Source organism: Saccostrea echinata, unplaced genomic scaffold, assembly GCF_033153115.1.
Source record: "Saccostrea echinata isolate AGI-Se365-2 ecotype Australia unplaced genomic scaffold, CSIRO_AGI_Sech_v1 ptg000009l, whole genome shotgun sequence".
NCBI lineage: Eukaryota > Metazoa > Mollusca > Bivalvia > Ostreida > Ostreidae > Saccostrea > Saccostrea echinata.
In genome coordinates this window covers 29,231,153-29,252,171 of record NW_026889758.1, presented here as the reverse complement: position 1 = coordinate 29,252,171, position 21,019 = coordinate 29,231,153, and the positions used below count along the sequence as shown (strand labels likewise).

At 33.7% G+C, this 21,019-nt stretch overlaps 1 protein-coding gene across 1 annotated transcript; it reads left to right on the top strand.

The window, feature by feature from the left end:
• Positions 1 to 8: 8 nt before the first annotated feature.
• LOC133183563 (uncharacterized) lies at positions 9 to 18,297 on the top strand. Its single transcript, XM_061318505.1, has 12 exons — positions 9 to 181; positions 674 to 830; positions 994 to 1,062; positions 1,919 to 1,995; positions 2,115 to 2,165; positions 2,281 to 2,354; positions 2,716 to 2,835; positions 2,939 to 3,019; positions 3,460 to 3,598; positions 17,071 to 17,153; positions 17,255 to 17,351; positions 18,114 to 18,297. The coding sequence occupies exons 1-12, from the start codon at positions 98 to 100 to the stop codon at positions 18,285 to 18,287; spliced, it is 1,206 nt and encodes a 401-aa protein (XP_061174489.1). The 5' UTR covers positions 9 to 97; the 3' UTR covers positions 18,288 to 18,297.
• The last annotated feature ends 2,722 nt before the right edge of the window (positions 18,298 to 21,019 follow it).

The following is a 21,019-nucleotide window of genomic DNA, read 5'->3' as shown; positions in this document are numbered from 1 at the left end:
ACATAGTTGAACCGGAAATTTCCCACCACGTGTGCAAGTTGCTAGTCTGTTTACTTTTCATTGCAAGGCAATTCAACTTTGTGTGCAACTGTACAGCATGAGAAAACGAACTATTGTGAAACCCAAAGCAGTGACTGACGCTGGAAGTGGGTCAGTACAAAAAGAAGATAATTTTTCAAAGGTAAAAACATACACAGCTGATAAACAGCTGAATATATAAGTGAGGGAATATAGTACTGTTGGTTTCATCAAATATTTGCAAATTCAGAAACCCAAGAAACCTAGATAAATACATCAATTCGAATCACGCATTTAGTGAAATAACTTGGATGATTTGGGCATAACAATATTCATTAATAAAATTGCTCAATTAAAAGCTATATTTCAGGTAAGTTTTATATTAAAACTTCTAGCTATGTGCTGCAATACATGTACTTATGCAAATATGATACTACATGTATACGAATGGGCAACAATGATTTTCTGAAAATATTTGAATACAAGAGTGACAAATAATCTGGCAGGTTTCTGTTTTATTTCTGTTGTAAGTTTTGTTATTGATTGCTAACACTGACATTTATGAATGCATGGAGTTAACAATAATTTAATTTATTCTATGTATGGTGGTCACTATGATAATCATAAGTGATTTCACTATTTCTATTTTCTTTAGTCTAGAGGTGACCAGGTAAGCAATGGAGGGGGTGGTGGAGGGTTTGGTAAGCGCCTCCTGAAGGCTGTACAGATCCTGATACTGGTTACACTTGTACCACCATTCCTTAACTATGCAGCTTTGCAGAAGGAAGCAACAGAACTCAAACCAGTTCATGGTATTTTAATCAATTTACTGAAAAAATCTACATACCAGTATGATAAATATGGCATCTAAATGTTCAAATTAAGTTGCATATGTGAACAAAATTTAATCAGAAGACAGTTACTGGTACAAAGTATATGTCAGTCTGATATTATCTAATTTTGTGAATATTATAGGACAGCTATATGATATTGCATGGGGACAGAAAATATTCAAAATGTGTCATGGAAAAGGACCTCCTACAGGTAATTCTTTGATTAGAAAAAGAATCATTAAAGACATTTAATTGTCATGCATTTGTTTTTCTACTTATATTCAGTACATGATTGAAACAAAAATGAAGGAAACTGTCTATTTGATTCTAAATGTTCAAAATAAATTAGCATAATGATTTCAAGCAGGGGGTATATAGTGATGGGAGCGTCTGTCTGTATGTCCGTAATACTTGGGAGTACCTATCTCTTATCCACAACTTCTCCTACACTGCTAAATAAAATTTATTGAGACTTTCACGAATATAACATGGTGCCATTGTGCACCTTTTATTTTTTCAATTTGATCAGACAGATATTTGGGGTTTCCCGAAGCAAAACAAGGGCACTGCCATTTTTTCTAATATATTGTGGGTACCTATCTCTTATCCACAACTTCTCCTATACCACTTAAAAAAAACTTGATGAGACTTTCACAGAATCTTTATTACATACTGCCATTGTGCACCTCTTTTTTATGTTCTGATTGGACATATATTGGAGGTTTCCCTTAGCAAAACATTGACACTGCCATTTTTTCAGGTATATTTGGGATACCCATCTCTTAACCCCAACTCCTCTTATAATACAGAATGAAATTTAATAAGGCTTTCATAGAATCTTTACTACACAGTGCCATTGTGCACCTCCCTTTTATGTTCTGATTGGACAGATATTTGAGATTTCCCAAAGCAAAAAATGGACTTTGCCATAATTATACTTATATGGAAGCGGAAAGGGGTGGGGGGAGTCATTTTGTGAGCTCAGTGCTCACAGTACCTCTAGTTTTAAAAATTCTTTTCTTCTAGACTGCATGGACTTAATATTTCAAATATGTATTTTTTTCTAGTGATATTGGATGCACCTACAGGTATGACATCAGATGTGTGGGAGTTAGTTTGGCCTAAAATAGCCAAAATTTCAAGGGTAAGTGAGTTTTTTGTGTTGAATTATATTCTATATAAGATTTTTTTGGATATAGATATTTTACATCAGCAGTTCATGACAAAATTGTTGACATAGATATTTCACAATATTGCTGATAGGTGTGTGTTTATGACAGAGCAGGTCTGGGCTTCAGTGAACGACCAGTAATGGTATGTCTTGATACAAAGCATGTAACTTGATTATTATCTTAGTAAATACATGTATAGCATCTATACCAGCTAATTTTTGGTTATTTTTTTTATGGACTAAACTTTACCTCAACAGAATTATTCTCAGACAGATGGACAGGATGCTAAGAGTAATGCTAGGAACAGGTGGCATCCTTTCACAGTAGAAAGGTAATGTATATAGTAGTGTTGGATTGTCTAAGATTGAATAACAACTTTATAATTGAAATTACAATAATTTAAGAAAGAAACAGATGTAAATACATTCATTATATTTTAATATACAAATTTATTAAACAAAAATATGTATTAAGCTACAGGTGCTAGACAAAGTTTAAGTGTGTTAGTAATTACATGTAAGAGATGACATGACTTGAAACCAAGAGGGGAAAGTATCACCCGGATATATGTACATTGATCATGTACAAATAAAATTACAATTTGCAGATACAAAGTACTTAACACTTGTAAAGTCTATACTTGTGATAAATAAGGCTAAAGTTATTGAGTGTATGTTTATATTTTATTTCAGAATGGCAGATGATTTAAACAAATTAATAACAACAAGCAGTCAGGAAGGACAACCCTTTATCTTAGTTGGAGCAGAGTTAGGGGCCCTTGTTGCACAATTTTACACTCAAATGTTTGACAAGTGAGTATTTAAATTTAAACAAACCCTTGTTTCTGTTTGAGAAATATCATTACCCTGTCATGCAGTTTTACACCTGTTGTCACCGATATTAAAAAAATTTCAGTCAAGTTGCAGGAATGTTGCTGATAAATCCCTTGTCAGATGACCTGTTTGAACGAGATTCTGGTTCTTGGAAAGCACATTGGTAATGACTATAATTATAATCTAAAGTTCTGTATTTCAAGTTAAATAAATGCTTTGATTATACACCCACAAACAAAGTTGGGGGGAAATTGGAATCTTCTTGTCCATCCATCTGTTTGTCCAACCACTGTCAGAAAGTGTTCGATTCATGTCAGGTCCGTAATTTTCAAATGGTGAAACATTGCTTGTCCATATTTCACTCAAAGATTACTTATGACCAGAAAATGTGTTTTTTATTTTGGTAAGTTCAAAATCACATTCAGAAAATTGTATACAGCACTTAAAAAAAATTGCCGCAGGGGGTAATAATTTCAATTACCTTTAGTTACACTTTGATCAGCTTTTGATTCTGTCATCCCTATTGTGCACAAATATCATTCAGAATGTACCGGAATGCAAAATATCATTAAAATACAAATGCTTAATTTTTTACATTTTCAGGTTTGGTAATTTAATTCCAAGTTTTCAGAGCATGCAGCTAGGTGCAGCTCTTGGTTTGGTTCGATTAGCGTTACTGGTGGGACTGATAAATCAGCCATTAACAGGAACAAATATACCTGAGGATGTCATCAACAGACAGGTTTGAAATTCCTCATTTATTTAATTAGAGAGTGTTCTAAATGTATGATAAACACAAAAAAGAACAAAAATAAATATTTGTAAAACAGTGTATTATTTGAATTTGGAATTATTTTGATTATTGGAATTTGGGGTTTTCAAGAAGAAAACCCTTAGTTAAACTAACTTAGACAACTAACAAGAATTTCTACTGTTTGTTGTGTTTAGAGCGACTAACTTAGACAACTAACATGAATTTTCTCATAAATATTGGGTTAGTCCATACTATCTTTGACAACTAATATGAGTTTTCTTCATAATAACTGGCTGAGTTGAAACTCAAGGAATGATTTCAACATCCCTGTCATTCATACCTTAATTTTTGTTAAAGTTAATATTTAAAATTTTATTTTTAATTTTTATTTGATTATATATTAGGTATTTTATTGTATTTTAAGGTGTTGATTGTGCTGGTGTTCTTTTTTTTATGTATTTTATTTTGTTTTGTTGACTTAGTCCCAGGGCTTAGTCAGTCTCCCTTTGTGTCAACAGGGTTAGTTGGCGCACGCGTGATAGGGGGTTAGTCATGCCTGGCACAACTAACCCTAACGGGGATTTACATTGGATCGCTGATCCAATGTAAAGAACGCACCAAAGACAACAAATGTCCGATTTTCAATTACTATCCAAGCACTGTACTCCCAAAGATTACATAATTCCACGTAAATCTTACTTCCATCGCTGAATTCTATAGGCTAACGTTACCCTTCGAGGTTAATCTTTGGCATTTCCACCACGCCGATATTTTCACTAACCTTGCTGTTCTCTTTCTAGAAGCATCGATCGCCGCATCAAAAAAAAAATCGCTGAATCAAAGATTGAAACGCTCGACAATAAATTAATTTTGGAGATAAACACGACAAGGTGTATGACAGCGTCCTCCTCCGATTTTACAAGGCACTGCAGACGCTCCCCTCGTCACTTCCGCTGTGACGTCAGATTCACTCAGTCAAGCTCGTCCTTTTCCGTAACCGAAAAGAGTTAATTTGGGGTTACGGAAACGGCCGAGTAGCTACGATTACTTTCGGCTCTGTGTGAAGTGTGCACATTACGATACGAACTTTCACTTAGACGTGGGTCATATATTTAACTGAGTATGGCATGTTACCAAAATGTGAAAACATTAGGACCTACATTAAATATATATTTCAAGTACATGTATATGGACTGTAAAATACACCTGTATTATACAGATTTAATACAAAATGGTATTACCTTTCTTTTGCAGATAAGATCACAGGTATATCTTCCTTTCTATTTGTTTTCCTCTCCATTTGTTAACTCGTTCATTGTTCATTGTTCAGTTGTTTGATTTTATTTTTATCCTGGTGACGGATTTCTTTCTTACATTCAGTTATAAATGAATTTGATTGCAAGGCATTTATTTCATATTTTACGACAAGAATAAAAAATTCTGGTTTATATTGAGACACTCCTGATAATAAACATGTATTACAAAAGCAGATTGAAACCATCATCTCTTGATGCCGAAAAATACAGTTTAAGAAATGAAGATATTGTGATTCGTCCATTCGTTTCACTGTCAGTTAAGAGACACAATTTAGTGTGCAAATCCCGAGGTTTGGTATCAAAAATGACGTTTCGTCTATTGTTACGTCATCAAGTCGCAAGAAGGTAATCTTCTCATGAAATTTAGAATCATAGTAATTGCTCACGGGTAGAGACATGCAGATTTGAAAGAAAAAAGAAATAATTAAATGTGCTTCAAGTTCCACAGAAGACGAATTACATTTTTTTGCTAAAATGCCAACTGTATAAATATCCCACAGGAAGAGTCTTTTTAAAGTCGTTTATTTTTTTTTTTTCAAATCGCTGCTTTAAGTTATATGTCGACCTGTTTAAATGGATTATGTCAAAGGATGATTTTAACTTTGCTGTTTTATTATGCCAACACTCAATTAAAAATTATAATATAAGAAAAGAGCATACATGTACGTGTACAATATAGGTATATTACAATAATTATTCATGCAGATACTGTTTGAATGAATTTTATGCACTTTAAAGTTGACTGCTAATTTTCTGTTCATTATACAATGAAATTGTATTGTTTTGTTCTGTTTTGTTCGTGTTATTTATAACTTTGATTTCGGACAATGTGCATCTATATGTTCCACTGTGGGCCAAAATTAGTTGAATCGTGTTATACAGAAAAAAAGGCCCCCCACTACACACTAAGGCCATCTTTAAAAATTGTTTGATTGCCTTATCCAGACTGACTGGCTAAAATGGCCCGCGCGATCATAACTTCTTTTTTTCAACCTAAGGGAAACAGTTATTTCTTGTACATATAGCATTGATGTTGTAATTTAATTTATCACCTGCTGAAGTAATCCTGAAACGAGAAGAAATGGACGACGAACTGCCATTTTTGTCACATTCAAAACAGTTTAACGTCTACAACGTCCGATTCAATCGCAGAGGACTGAAACAGTTGGGAAAAAATGATTTCTATAAATACATTTAACCTTGTAATATGGAATGGAATTATGTTTTTTAAATATCAACTTACCAGCAAATCAAGGTGAAATTGTTGAAAGGAAGCATGTATAGTACGTGATTTTTTTTTTTATTATTAATAAAACCAATTAAATAGAATTTAAAAATGTCTTGCCTTATTTCTTCTGATTTTTTTCTGTGTAAATTAAATTTCATAATTATTGAATATTATACTAGATTTTTTTTTAAACGTAAAATTAAAGTATTACCTTTTTGAAGGTACATGTATCTTGCTTACTACTATCATTCCAGTGACAGCGTACATGTCACTTTGTTTGATCGAACCGATAATACTGACCAATCGCATTAATGATTGTTTACGAGAACGACATTTGTAATGAGTAGATCAACACGTTGTCAGTCAAACAACCAATTAAAAAATGAAACTGGTAGGTTTAATTTGTAGTCAAAAGGTGAAAGAGCTATCTAAATTAGGTGCATTTTTATTGAAAGCTATACATCGCTACGAAAATCCAATTTATTTTATATTTATATCCCATTCATGTAATAAGAACACTGTTTACAAACTATTTCTTACTAAGGAACAACACTACGAACAATCGTATCAAAGACTTCAAAGTATACATCCATCATTGCAGTCTTAATTTACTATCCTGCGCTCCTAAGAATCCTCTCTACACCGCACACTAAAGAGTTCTGATTCTATGGTATTTTTCTGTAGTTAGAGTGATCTGCCCTTAGATCTCAATTCCAATAGTATATTACTCAACTTGTGTATCTGCCCTTAGATCTGAATTCCAATAAATTGAAATTTACAGTATATTACTCAACTTGTAATCAATTTAGTATTCTTAACACTTGAAAGAGGCCAAGATAAATTAATTAAACACTTTATTTGCAAGTATTTTCTCCACGGAAGCAAACAATACTGATTTCTGTTCATTGATACTCTGAACATTTTTCCTGGGGGTAAATGCCACGTACCGTATATTGAAAATTAGATAGATAAGCTCAATATTTCACCTCTATTCAATAATATATGAATTAGAGCACACCGGACATGGGTGTTTGGCTTTTAAACATAGGCGTCGGAACCCGGGGGGGGGGGCTTAGCCCCCCTTTTTTGCAAAGATATACATAATATAGGCATTGAAAATTGGGGCTTACCTTTTTTCGTTGGTTTAGCACACCCCCCCCCCACTTTCAATTAGCCACCCCACTTTTAATTTGCTTCCGACGCCTATGTTAAACTTATGGTCCCTGCAGCACTCCTCAGTTACTAGTAATTGATTTGTCCATTATAAGACATACCATTTTGTCGGCATTGCCCTTTTATGAAGGTTAACAGTCTTACTCTACAAAATGTTGCATTATTTATTTAATGTTTTAATTTTGAATACAAAATATGTCACATTCACACTGCTGGTAATGTGCGAGTCGAGAAAATCTTGGTTTCGGACACCCGCTACTATTGGTTTACATCAATGAAACAGTATAGGTCAACTAAACGTTCAGAAAAGATAGTACGTTTAATTAAGACGTAATTATTAATGTACAGTATGATTTTATGCAATAGAATTGCTTGTTGGTTGAACACATGTAAGGAGGAATCCAGTAATTGCTTTAGGTAACACGCGTTTAATGTATTTTACTGGAATTATTCATATTTGCAGTTTACATGATAAACACGATTTACACAACATTATTTGTGTTAAAAGTGATACGAGTATATAATATTTGAATCTTTTATGATTTTCTATGTCTGTAATGTTTCACAAGAATAAAACTTTTGATGCAATATGAAGTTTTCTGATGACAGAGCGAGTATGGTTGCTGTATATGCGACTCTTGCAATTGGCACCTTAATTGCTACGTTTGGCTTCTGTTCTGTTTCATAAGGTGCAACGTTTTTACTGCTGTATCATGAATTTATCGTTTTCCAAGAAATACATTTAAATTTAATATCGATACATTAGATACACATGTAGCGCAACAGCTATGTAGTACAAATCAAAGGTCCTTGAATACACCCCAATACATATACCTCCTGGTCCAGGATTGGTTGTTTCATAAATAAAGCTTCTATCAAACATTTAAAATGTATTAACCCCCCCCCCCAAAAAAAAAATCGAGCAAAATAAATAAATAAATTGTTCTATTTTGTGAAAAAAATACAAAGGATTTAAAAATGCACAGGAATCACTCTGGTTAGTTTACATGAGATTTCAGCCTTAAAATTCATGAACTTGTTTCACTAAAATAAATACGTGTTCATAAAGGCTCTATTCCATAGTTCAATTTTAATCCCTATGCACTCCATTTTCATCTTGTAAGTCATCGTCAGTTGCCTAGAACTACAAAGTTACTAAATTTCTACGCAGAAGAAAAGAAAAAAATGACACCCCCCCCCCCTCCAAGGAAAAAATGATTGACCTCTCTTAAATGAGTGCAATGTACATGCATTTGAAGGGAATAGACGTTGTTTGTTTAACTTTTTTAGGCCATTCCAAGTTTTTTCTCCGTTTAGCGTCCGCCCATATTTCAAAAACCTACGTTCCTACATGTAGCTATTCGCAAAAAAACACACACGCCAAAAAATAAAAACACAGACTTTAAAGTAATACAAATTACAATGTCGAAGGATATAATTTCATCAAGATGTTTTTCTTGTAGAAAGATTTATTCTTTTGCAAAACTAAGGTATAAATTGCTTAAAATATACCTAATACGACATATTGTAGACAAATATGTAGAAAAATTGAAAGAATTCAAAGATTTCGACCAAAATAATCAATTTTAGGACTCCTGATTTTGTTTGTTTTTTCTGATATGGGGTGTTAAAAACCAAGGCGCACGACTAAAAATAGAAAAAAAACTTGTAATAGTCTTATCCCCTCCCTGAATAGTATTTTAACCATTGACTTGGACAGATGGCATGGAAAGGCATTAAGTAATTCCGATAATTAAACTGTATGGAATATTTTAATATTTCGACAAAATATTCTCAAATTTGAATGACATGTAGAGGCCGGTCTACATGTACTTATTAAACATGCAGACCCGTGGAAATTTTTTTTTTCAAAGTATGTAAAAGGGAGGGTAAGGGTAGAGACAGGGATGATTGACAAGCCAATTTAACCAAAAAAGAAAAAGAAAAAAACACACAAACCGTCCAATCTCGGAAGAACAATCCTACTTCTTTGAGTAAGTGTGTGTGTGGGGGGGGGGGGGGTCTCTAACTTTTCCATATTCCCCAACGGCTTGAATTTGTCAGAGTCCAACCTTACTGTTAGCTGCAGAACTGTTGCTCTCCGAAAAAAAAAATATTGACAGACGGGGAAGCTGCAGTGCGATTAAATAGAAAAAGTGTATATTTATTGCGCACAAAAAAGTGCGCCGTTTCTCCATTTATTTCTCCATGTTTCAAACTGTCATCTCAAAATATTTCTGTGTGTTCCAAACATATTTCTTTACTATTTCCACAACAAACCAGTCTTTTAAAACTGTTGTAAATAGCCCTTCTGGACATGAAATTGAGACTATCGAATTCCGCATTTTTTTACTGTAATTTTTTCACAGGCACCTGAAGTGTGCCCCCCCCCCCCCCCCCAAACTAACTAATAAAACATAAGGAGTTTTTATTTTCACGAAAATATGTTTTTTCTCTGTCAATTCTATCTGTATGTCATTCTGTGCAATTGGTTTGTACTTTTGGTTTTAAAAATGGCCATATACTTAAGGTTTTAAAAATGGCCATATACGGTACACAGATGGAATTGACGGAGAAAACAAATATTTTCGAGAAAATAGACTCCAGTTAGTTGGGGGGTGGGGGGGGGGTCCTCGGTTGACAATGGTTTTCTTGGGGTGAAAATTTTCAATGTTACACTCAACTACATGCAGTATTTATATATTGTTGTATTCAGAAACGGGGAAAAGTTGGTTGTAATGAAACATTGGTCATTCAACGGTAAAGAGATAGAGGTGGTGGTTCACTTTGTGTATCTTGGGATACTTTTAAATTTTAATGGAAAACATTTTGAATTGGGTTCATCACAAGGCCCTGGATATTGAAAAAATTCATTTAGATTTTTTAAGAAATATACTAAGAGTGTAAAAGAATACAAATACTTTTATGCTATATTTTGAAACTGGTTGTATGTCTATGTATATTTCACGTATTTCACAAATGTTTAAATACTGGTTTAAATCGTTACAAACAAGCAATTGTGTTTTGAAAACGGCATATGGATTTTTATATAGTGATTGTGAAAACCAAAATTTTATAGGTAATAATTGTGCATGTGTTACAAGAGATTGAAAGATTTATTTAAACAATATTTTATTTTATTCATAGAGATTGAAAGTTTTTTGGTACAGAATTTATTATGTGATATGGATAAAGAATCAAAGTGTAGTATATATAAACACTCGATTAGTAACTTCTGCCTGCAATACTACTTGGTGAAGCCTATTCCAAAAATGTTTAAGAGAGTCGTTTCTAAACTTCGTTTGTCCTCACACAGCTTATTACAGTGTAATTGAAACTGGCAGGTACGAAAATATCCCAAGAGACCAAATGTTGTGTCCAATTTCTAAATCGCGTAAAGATATAGAGAGGATGAATATCATTTTATACTTATCTGTCCTAATACATAAACTTAAGAAAGAAATTCATTTAGAAATATTATTGGAGCAACCCCTCTGTGTTAAAGTTTAAACTGCTCATTAGTGCTAATAATGTTAAAGAACTCTGTAATCTTGGAAAACATATTTTAAAACCTTTTGAAATGAGAAACTGCCAACAATAAATCTGTCTGCTACATGTGAACTTTACACGCATATGGTATCTGTTACATTTGTAAAAACTATATGTTTATTATTATTGTTGTATAATCCCTGTCATACATCATTATAATTGTTTATTTCTTTATCACCTTAAAATATATGTACAACTGTTCATTACCTATGTCTGTTTATCACTGGCAATAAATTACAATAGTTACTGCCAAAAAATTATCGATATCATATTTTTCAATAGCATTTTCTGCATGATTACATCATTAAAGAGTCTTTAATAAAACTTCCTCTCTTTTTTTTATTGTTTTAAATAATCATATTCACATAATATAAAAAATGATCACACTCCCGAACCTTTGAAGATGCGCGTTAAAATTTAGACCAACTCATTTCGATAGGTCTGCCTTACATCTGTTCTCAATGATGTTCAGACTTGACTCATGGGTCATTAAACTTAGATGCGCCCAATTTTGATATCAATTTGATTTCCTTCCAACATACAAATTTGATTTAAAAGAAGCAACAAAGCCATTTAGATATTTTTTGAAAATATTTTTAATACATAAGAACGTGATTAACACTTTTACATAAATAAAAGACAATCATCAGATAGCACAAAATTCATACATTTAATGTCACACCACAACTATAGGATTGTACTTTGAGTTGCGATTAACCGTGCATACCAAATGTCCACCAGTATTCAGGACGCAAGTTTAAAGTCCAATATGCATTGATTTTGGTGTGTATGTGTTGCATTTTTCTTCCAATTTGATAAATGACTCTTCAAAACCATGACTTTGCTCACAGGCGGGATTTCCGATGTTTTGGTAAAATTATTTAAAGTCAAATGCATTTAATTCAGTTTATTTGTTTGTAAGTAAAATCGGGAGTGGGACACCTTTTGTATTCCTTTACACATGCAGACCACATTCGTCTGTATACCCTAAGTTATTTGGTCTTGTCCGAAAGAACTCGCAAGGATCTACCATTCCTTGCTTGGATTACCTCGGTATTTTAACTTGTAAAGCATTCAGAGGTGAGGAACCACCAACATCGAAATTCGTTCGTAAGTCGGACACATTTGATATTGAGTCGGACACTCATAAAAGTTGGGACTAATTTACTTTCTAGGCCCTATATATGCACATGCTGACGTGCATTTGTTCATTGAACATGCATGTGCCTTTCACGGTCTCGTATTTCAAGAAGGGGGGGGGGGGTGCCGGAAAAAAATCAAGAAAAAATGGCGATCATGCATGCTTACTTAAAAGAATAGATGCCAGAAGCTATAGGAGAGAGGACCCCCCCCCCTTTTCTGCCCCTAACTCCTTTGTGTATTTTCTGTACAATATTCGAAGTATCCCTACTTTGATTATGACGGGGATTATGGCAATAAACAATCTTTCTTTCACTGGGAAGAAAATAAATAATCTGACCTCGACTTGTAACCCCCCCCCCCCCCATTAACGAGTTTCGGCAGTCTCACCTCTTCTCTTTATTTTTTATATTTTTTTTTACTTGCCAAGAGAATTTGGCCGCATGAATTTGATATGGATACAGCAGGTATATGTGAAAAATAAAATAATCATTGATCCTTCAAATTATGTTTTAGCATTCTAATGACGTCGTGTTTCTGTGATGTAGGAATGATTTTTTTAATTTTGATATCGTGTTTTGATTTGCTAAAATATGACCAGATAAGTCAATCGTATGGCAGTAAATTGGTATTTTTAGGTTATGATCTCGTATATTTCATATATTTTTTCAACATCTGAAATAAGGTACTTTGTCAATTTGATTTAATTATTCATTTGATAGATTTAAAATTTGAGAACGAGTCTGTCCTGTTGTGGTAAGTATCCTCTTGACTGAAAATTAAGGTACATTCCTGCAGCTAGATGCATCCATTTTCTTTTATATTTATGTATCATCATGATGACATCATAAAACGTTAATTTAATGAGAGAGAGAGAGAGAGGGTCTCATAATTAACTAGTACTGATATATATATTTAGCTTTTTAAAAATAATTAGATTAAGAACACAATCATGTATGAATGTAACAAATTTTAAAAGCATAAATACTCTACATTTCATTTTACGATTCAAAATCATCAAGACGCTAAAAGTCACACTGTTTCCGCTGAATGGAATATTCCATTTCGATCTTGGAGCAGATTATCTCATAAGTAGACATATTATGTGTCAATTACTTTTATACTAATTCCTGCCTAAGTCTTTCTTTTATACATGTATGTGCGCTTCTGCTCCTTAACCGCAGCAAGACCTGCTTTTAGTTCGACTATGCTTTTTTTGGGGGGGGGGGGGGTGAAGACGAAATATCTGAAAGCTGCTGGTTACTCTTCTGCATTCAAGGTCTGTAGTGTAAATCGCCACATTCATCCACTGGGTTTTGTTGGGTTCCCATTTACAATAATGAAGCATCGGCATCTTTGGAGCCCCTCACCCCCCCCCCCCCCCATCCACCCCTGTCGAATGCTAACAATTAACAGAAATTTCCAATAATCACGTTTTTTAATCCCCGAGAGATTTAAACATTTTAATTTGAAAGTATACAGTACGCTTTATACAATTTCCACCAGACGTTCAAGCCTACTCCTTAATTCCTGCCTTGAATTAATTTTGTTGATTTTAAATATTAATTTTAAAAATTTTTGATTTATCTTTATTAACAGAGATTCGAATATTTGACTTAATTTATAATATTCTTCAAGAAATTATTTATGTGACAAGCTTTATAAAAACTCGGACAGTGTCCGACTTAGCATCAAACTGCAAAAATTTACTGTCCGACTCAAGATCAAATTGAGTCATTGCGTCGAACTTGAATTCTTCGAAATAGAATAAAATATTTTCAAAAAACCATACATATTGTGTATTTACAATGTTAAGTGCATAATATATGTGTAATTCTTACTTTCAAATTAAATTCTCTTACACGATGTGAAAACTTTCATACGTTTGATCGATCGAAATATTGCCAGGCCAATCTTCGAATTTCCCGGTAATTAGTGCTTTTGAGGGTCAAATTGATTAAGAATTCTTGATTCAGTGGATCATGATAGAGGATGGATTCATTACAGGAAGTCCGTTAAAAATAGCATCAAAATTGTCCGACTCTAGATCGTGTCCGACTCTAGATCAGTTTACCCTAAGGTTCACGTATTTAGGAATTAATCTTAATATCATTTTGGATTATATATTTAATTCTGATTAAGAAATGATAAAGCAGTAAATGATATTGTTGATATATGCAACTGCTAATGTATATTGTATTATATAATAGCTTATACTACACTTATCCTGAGCAATATTCATGTACGTATTTTGTAAATCGATGACATGCAAGGACTCTGGATCAAATAAAACAAACAAGAGGATTACTTATATACCTATACGGCCTGATAAATAATTCACACTCAATTAGGACAACTTTCTTAACTTTGAAAAAAAAAACATATAAATAATATTCAACAAATAAAAAAAGGTTATCAATTAGGGGAGGGGAAATGTGAAGACAAATGTTGAGATTTAAAACAAAATAAATATACCTCAAATTCATAAAATTTAAAATCAATAAATTAAATCGCTACAGCCTTCTATTTCACTTCTTTTTTCCTCTTTAGACCAAATCTATCCATATTTTCCCCATCAAATGCATTTTGTATACTACATATCTAGCGTATAGAGTCTGAGTCATTGACAAAGGGGGAAGATTTTGTACTTATAAACATTACAACTGCACATAAATTACATACAAGACCGCGGAACATTAAAAAATTGGAAATAGCTTACGTCTTTTACATCAGGCTAGTAGGTTGGGCGCAATTACTATGATTCTAAATTTCATGAGAAGATTACCTTCTTGCGACTTGATGACGTAACAATAGACGAAACGTCATTTTTGATACCAAACCTCGGGATTTGCACACTAAATTGTGTCTCTTAACTGACAGTGAAACGAATGGACGAATCACAATATCTTCATTTCTTAAACTGTATTTTTCGGCATCAAGAGATGATGGTTTCAATCTGCTTTTGTAATACATGTTTATTATCAGGAGTGTCTCAATATAAACCAGAATTTTTTATTCTTGTCGTAAAATATGAAATAAATGCCTTGCAATCAAATTCATTTATAACTGAATGTAAGAAAGAAATCCGTCACCAGGATAAAAATAAAATCAAACAACTGAACAATGAACAATGAACGAGTTAACAAATGGAGAGGAAAACAAATAGAAAGGAAGATATACCTGTGATCTTATCTGCAAAAGAAAGGTAATACCATTTTGTATTAAATCTGTATAATACAGGTGTATTTTACAGTCCATATACATGTACTTGAAATATATATTTAATGTAGGTCCTAATGTTTTCACATTTTGGTAACATGCCATACTCAGTTAAATATATGACCCACGTCTAAGTGAAAGTTCGTATCGTAATGTGCACACTTCACACAGAGCCGAAAGTAATCGTAGCTACTCGGCCGTTTCCGTAACCCCAAATTAACTCTTTTCGGTTACGGAAAAGGACGAGCTTGACTGGAGTGAATCTGACGTCACAGCGGAAGTGACGAGGGGAGCGTCTGCAGTGCCTTGTAAAATCGGAGGAGGACGCTGTCATACACCTTGTCGTGTTTATCTCCAAAATTAATTTATTGTCGAGCGTTTCAATCTTTGATTCAGCGATTTTTTTTTGATGCGGCGATCGATGCTTCTAGAAAGAGAACAGCAAGGTTAGTGAAAATATCGGCGTGGTGGAAATGCCAAAGATTAACCTCGAAGGGTAACGTTAGCCTATAGAATTCAGCGATGGAAGTAAGATTTACGTGGAATTATGTAATCTTTGGGAGTACAGTGCTTGGATAGTAATTGAAAATCGGACATTTGTTGTCTTTGGTGCGTTCTTTACATTGGATCAGCGATCCAATGTAAATCCCCGTTAGGGTTAGTTGTGCCAGGCATGACTAACCCCCTATCACGCGTGCGCCAACTAACCCTGTTGACACAAAGGGAGACTGACTAAGCCCTGGGACTAAGTCAACAAAACAAAATAAAATACATAAAAAAAAGAACACCAGCACAATCAACACCTTAAAATACAATAAAATACCTAATATATAATCAAATAAAAATTAAAAATAAAATTTTAAATATTAACTTTAACAAAAATTAAGGTATGAATGACAGGGATGTTGAAATCATTCCTTGAGTTTCAACTCAGCCAGTTATTATGAAGAAAACTCATATTAGTTGTCAAAGATAGTATGGACTAACCCAATATTTATGAGAAAATTCATGTTAGTTGTCTAAGTTAGTCGCTCTAAACACAACAAACAGTAGAAATTCTTGTTAGTTGTCTAAGTTAGTCTAACTAAGGGTTTTCTTCCTGAAAACCCCAAATTCCAATAATCAAAATAATTCCAAATTCAAATAATACACTGTTGTAACAATATTTAGGTATGTTTTATCCCCTCAGACAGAATCTTGAAAAATATTGCTGTGTTCAATCAAAGATCACCTTTTTAAAATCTTTTTTCAGACTTAAAAGAATATGTTCTTGAAAGTTTTTCCCATATAATAATATGTAGAAGGTGCAACCGTTGGGGCAAGCGCATTGTTCATTTAATTTTAAGATCTGTCTCTACAAAAAGGCCGAGACATTTGGAACGTCTAGACTGTGACATCACATGATGTCGTATGTTAGCTGCATTTCCATTAACAAAGCTTGAAAGTGTGCAAAATTTTAACAAAGAACATTTAATCTACTATCTGTATGCAATATCTATTTAATTAAGGTGAGTTTATTTTTTGTGAATTTTTAGTTGTTGTTATCGTGCAAACAAAGTTAGCAGTGAGAACAACAAGCATTGCATTGTGGGTGAATTACTGCGTCAAAAAATTCTATTGAATGAATGTGCAGTAGTCCGAATTTTCTCTTCGCACAGGCTTTGTCGTTAGAGCTTGCAGTAACGAGCAAAGCTTTGCGCCGCTCGCTGCACTCACTATTATTATTATCTGACCTTTGTTTTTTGGTATTTTGCTATGTTTGTATCGCTCTTGTTACACATGAAAAAATGAATATCTTACCATCCCTTGGTCCATTACTTTTCATTCTTTTTCAGAAACATTTTCTCTGTCATCCAAAACACCTAAGCTCTGTAGTGGATGAATATCATTTTATGAATGAATCATTTTCACAAATCAGGTGAGTAGCTCTTTTGGAAAAAAAATGGAACAAAAACTCAGCAAAATACCCTTTCTAGCAGTTATTGAACCAGTTTTATAAATATACATGTAATGTTGTAGGACAATGAGGATGTTAAAAGCAGTTCCAAGTAATGTATCAGTCACAGTATTAAGTGGAAATTATTATGATGAATTAATGCCAAGCCATTTAAACAAGGTAAAGTAGGTCTACATAATTTGTTTGTCCTTTAATTTAAATGTAAATCTTGAATGTGGTGACATTTAGTCTAAACTTGCTTCTGATTTTGCTTGTGCACATATATTATGGAGGGGCACCAGTTTAAAATGTTTATAGCAGGTCCAATTTCAAGTCACCAAGCCCTACCTGGATAAAATTGCACGGATGATGCATAATACCAGTAATACTAGATTACTTTGAATGCTGCATAAGCTGCATTTGACATATTTTAAGTATATAATGTACTTATGGGGGCACTCTTTCTCTTGGCAATGGGCAATGACTTAAGAATACAAGATAGGACAACACGAGGGAGACAGAACATATACCTTATTCTTTCTCTGACTTCATTGTTGCTAATGCACATTCGCTGCCTTGCATGTTTTGCTTTGCATTGTTGCTTAATCATTCTAAGGGCAAGGAAGTGTGTGTATGAGCCAGTGATCTTATTATCACACCATATCTCTGACTTACTTGAACCAAACCTGCATGGATGATGCATCTAGTGCTGCATTCTACCTTTGAATGCTATATTTTCCAAATAAAAGGCCTACATTGAAAAACTTAGTTCATGCTTCTACATTCATCTGGTACAGTGTATGAGATTTTGATTCTGTTATAGATGAAATTTATTCAGAGGAGCTTTATAATAATCTGTATTCAAAACATGACAATTATTACCTACTTTAAGTAACTTGATTGTGGACAAAGAATTTAAAGATGATTTTCCTTATTTTACAGGCATGGGCCAAGTCGGAGCAGAATTTACTGACAAAATACTATCCTCGAGCCAAGCACATAGTGATAAACAGTTCAGATAGACATATGTTGTATAGAAATCCAGACGCTATTTCAGAGCAAGTGATTAAGATGATAAAGCAAGTTAGAAACAAATTAAGAATTAAAAGTAGTTAGTATCTTGCAACTTATTTTTACTTGTTTCTCAAAGCATGATGGGGAATACCTTTTTAGGAAAAAGAGCAATAGATTATTCATGTACAAGGAATTTGGAAGTAACATCATTTGCTACTAATCGATTACTTCCAATGATACAAAATGGGACATCTCCATGCATTTCATTGCAGTCTTCTCAGCTTATGATTAGAGTCCAACGTTCAACCTCATCCCAAATGTGTAAACAATTTTTTCAGCAACTGAACAAAAGAAATTTACAATTTAAAGAATTTCAAATCAAATAATTAAAAAATTCATAATTCTTTAATGATTTCCTTACAAAAAAAATTGATTCAAAGTTGCCAAAATATGTTTCTCCTTTCCAATGTAACAGGAGAGGAGAAAAATGTGATGGATCAGACCAGGATTTGAACCCATCTGACCACCATTCCTCCCTCCTTAAAAGTCTTCGGCCCCAGAAGACACCAATCCAGGCTCTGCCTTGGCAGGTCTTTCACCTGCCACTTCCAAATCCTGGTCATGGCACCAAATGTAACAGGAGAAGAAAAAAATGTGATGGATCAGACCATGATTTGAAACTGTCCGACCGCCACACCAATATTATAAAGTCACCTCAAGATAACAAAAGAAGAGACCTCTTGGGTTGATTGGTTTTACTCTTCACAAAAAGCTTACTGACTAATTCTGTTCCAGTCAATAAATTTAAGCAACATGATGGATTTTCACAAGAGGTTTTATCTTTCATCAAGTGTGTATTCATGTGACCCACTCTTTAAATCCGTACACAATCCCATGAGAATGAGAATGTGATCCGACTTTCCACACCGTGGTTTTCCGAATCCATATCACCACTTTTTCAAACTGATGTCACAGACATATAGTACACAGTACACTTTTTTAAGCATTTTAAAAGAACATTTTTTAAGAAAAAAGTGTACTGTGTACTATATGTCTGTGACATCAGTTTGAAAAAGTGGTGATATGGATTCGGAAAACCACGGTGTGGAAAGTCGGATCACATTCTCATGGGATTGTGTACGGATTTAAAGAGTGGGTCACATGAATACACACTTTTTTTCTTAAAAAATGTTCTTTTAAAATGCATTTTGTTTAATAAAACAAGGTTGTATGAATTGAACCCAAAAATATCTTGAATTATATTTAGCGAATAATGGATGGTTATATAATAAATTTATCATAAAAACAGTAACTTATCTGAAGAGCTAGATCATGTCTCATTGACAAGCCAATTTAATCGTATCTTGATCTGATGATCATCTGCTTACGAGTCATATTTATTTATTTGTTAATAAATTAAATTCAATACTATCAAATTCAAAACCAAGATGTGTTTGTGAAACACTGCTACCCTTCTATTGCAGTTCACGACAAAGGTTCAAGTTTTTCAAAAATAGGTCAAACTCCAAGGTTAAGGTCTTGAGATTTGTCAATAAGAATACACTGTAAAATATATAAGCCCTAGCACCAACCATTCAAAAGGTATGGCCAAGGTTAATGATTTTCAAGAGCTGGTCAAAGACCAAGGTCATGAAGTCAAAAATGTTGATACCCAAAGAAAGGTCTTGTCACAAGGAATACACGTGAAATATGAAGGCTCTAGCACTTATAAACCTTTCAAAAATTGTGTTTGTGGTTAAAACAGAGATCAAACCTCAAGGTAAAAAATATTGGTACATGTATCAACAGAAAAGTCTAAACGTGAAATAGCACCAACCGTTCAAAAGTTATGGTTGAGGTTGAAGTTTCTGTGGACAGACAGACCAAACACTAAATGCCCCCTAAATCTCTGATTGGGGGGCATAAAAAAATCAAAAATTGGACGGAATTCATGTCCATCTTCTACTGTAGTAGCTGTTTCAATGGACTTCCTGTTAATGGTAACTTGACAAAGGATAAGGCAGAAATTTTGAAATATAGATCAAAATTACAGACAATGCAAGGGTCTTATGGCAACAGATGTGCACAGGACCTATGCACACATTTTCCCCCCAAGCAATTAACTGCACCTGTTCTGCAGTTTTTCTCCCAAAACAGTACTTTTTCCATAGGAAATTCTCGAGATCTGAAGTAATGTCTCACATGTACCTCAACAAAAACATAAGGTGGCAGTCAGATGGGGTGGATCCCTAGTGGCCAGATAGCTCAGTTGGTAGAGCACCTGACTGGAGGTCCAGGTTCGAATCCCTGTTTGGTCCTCCTATTTTAAATTATTATATCCTCAATCAGATATATTTGGGTTTCCCATACCAAAAAATGGACTTTCCCATTTTGGTACACTTGGGGTAGCCATCACTTGGCAACTCCTCTTACACCACTGAATGCAATTCAATGAAATTTTCACAGAATCTCTATTGAAATTTGGAGTAGAGGGTCAATGCTCCTTAATATATCGTCTTTATCTATTTGCTGTAATTTACAGCAAATACTTCAATACAGGATCAGAGCTGTAAAGAGAGAAGAGAGTTCAAGAGGTTTAATTTTAAAGTGTTTATTACTGTAAATGGTTGAATATGAAGCCTATATAAAAATTTTAATAAACTGTGCTAATTAAAAGCATAAGCATACTGGAGTCATGAATTCAAAACCCTATGCCAAAAAATATTGGTACACAACACAAAATCTAACAGGCTGGAACACTGCACCATACTAGTATTTTCTTTAATACCCTGCAAGTCCATGAAACAATGAATGTACCTTACACAAAAAGCACT

Bases quoted from the DNA above. Each gene is read 5' to 3' on its own strand.
- LOC133183563 (XM_061318505.1), top strand. From the start codon at position 98: ATGAGAAAACGAACTATTGTGAAACCCAAAGCAGTGACTGACGCTGGA. The intron at 182-673 runs GTAAAAACATAC...TATTTTCTTTAG, and splicing joins AAGAAGATAATTTTTCAAAG to TCTAGAGGTGACCAGGTAAG. The intron at 3,020-3,459 runs GTAATGACTATA...TTACATTTTCAG, and splicing joins GGTTCTTGGAAAGCACATTG to GTTTGGTAATTTAATTCCAA.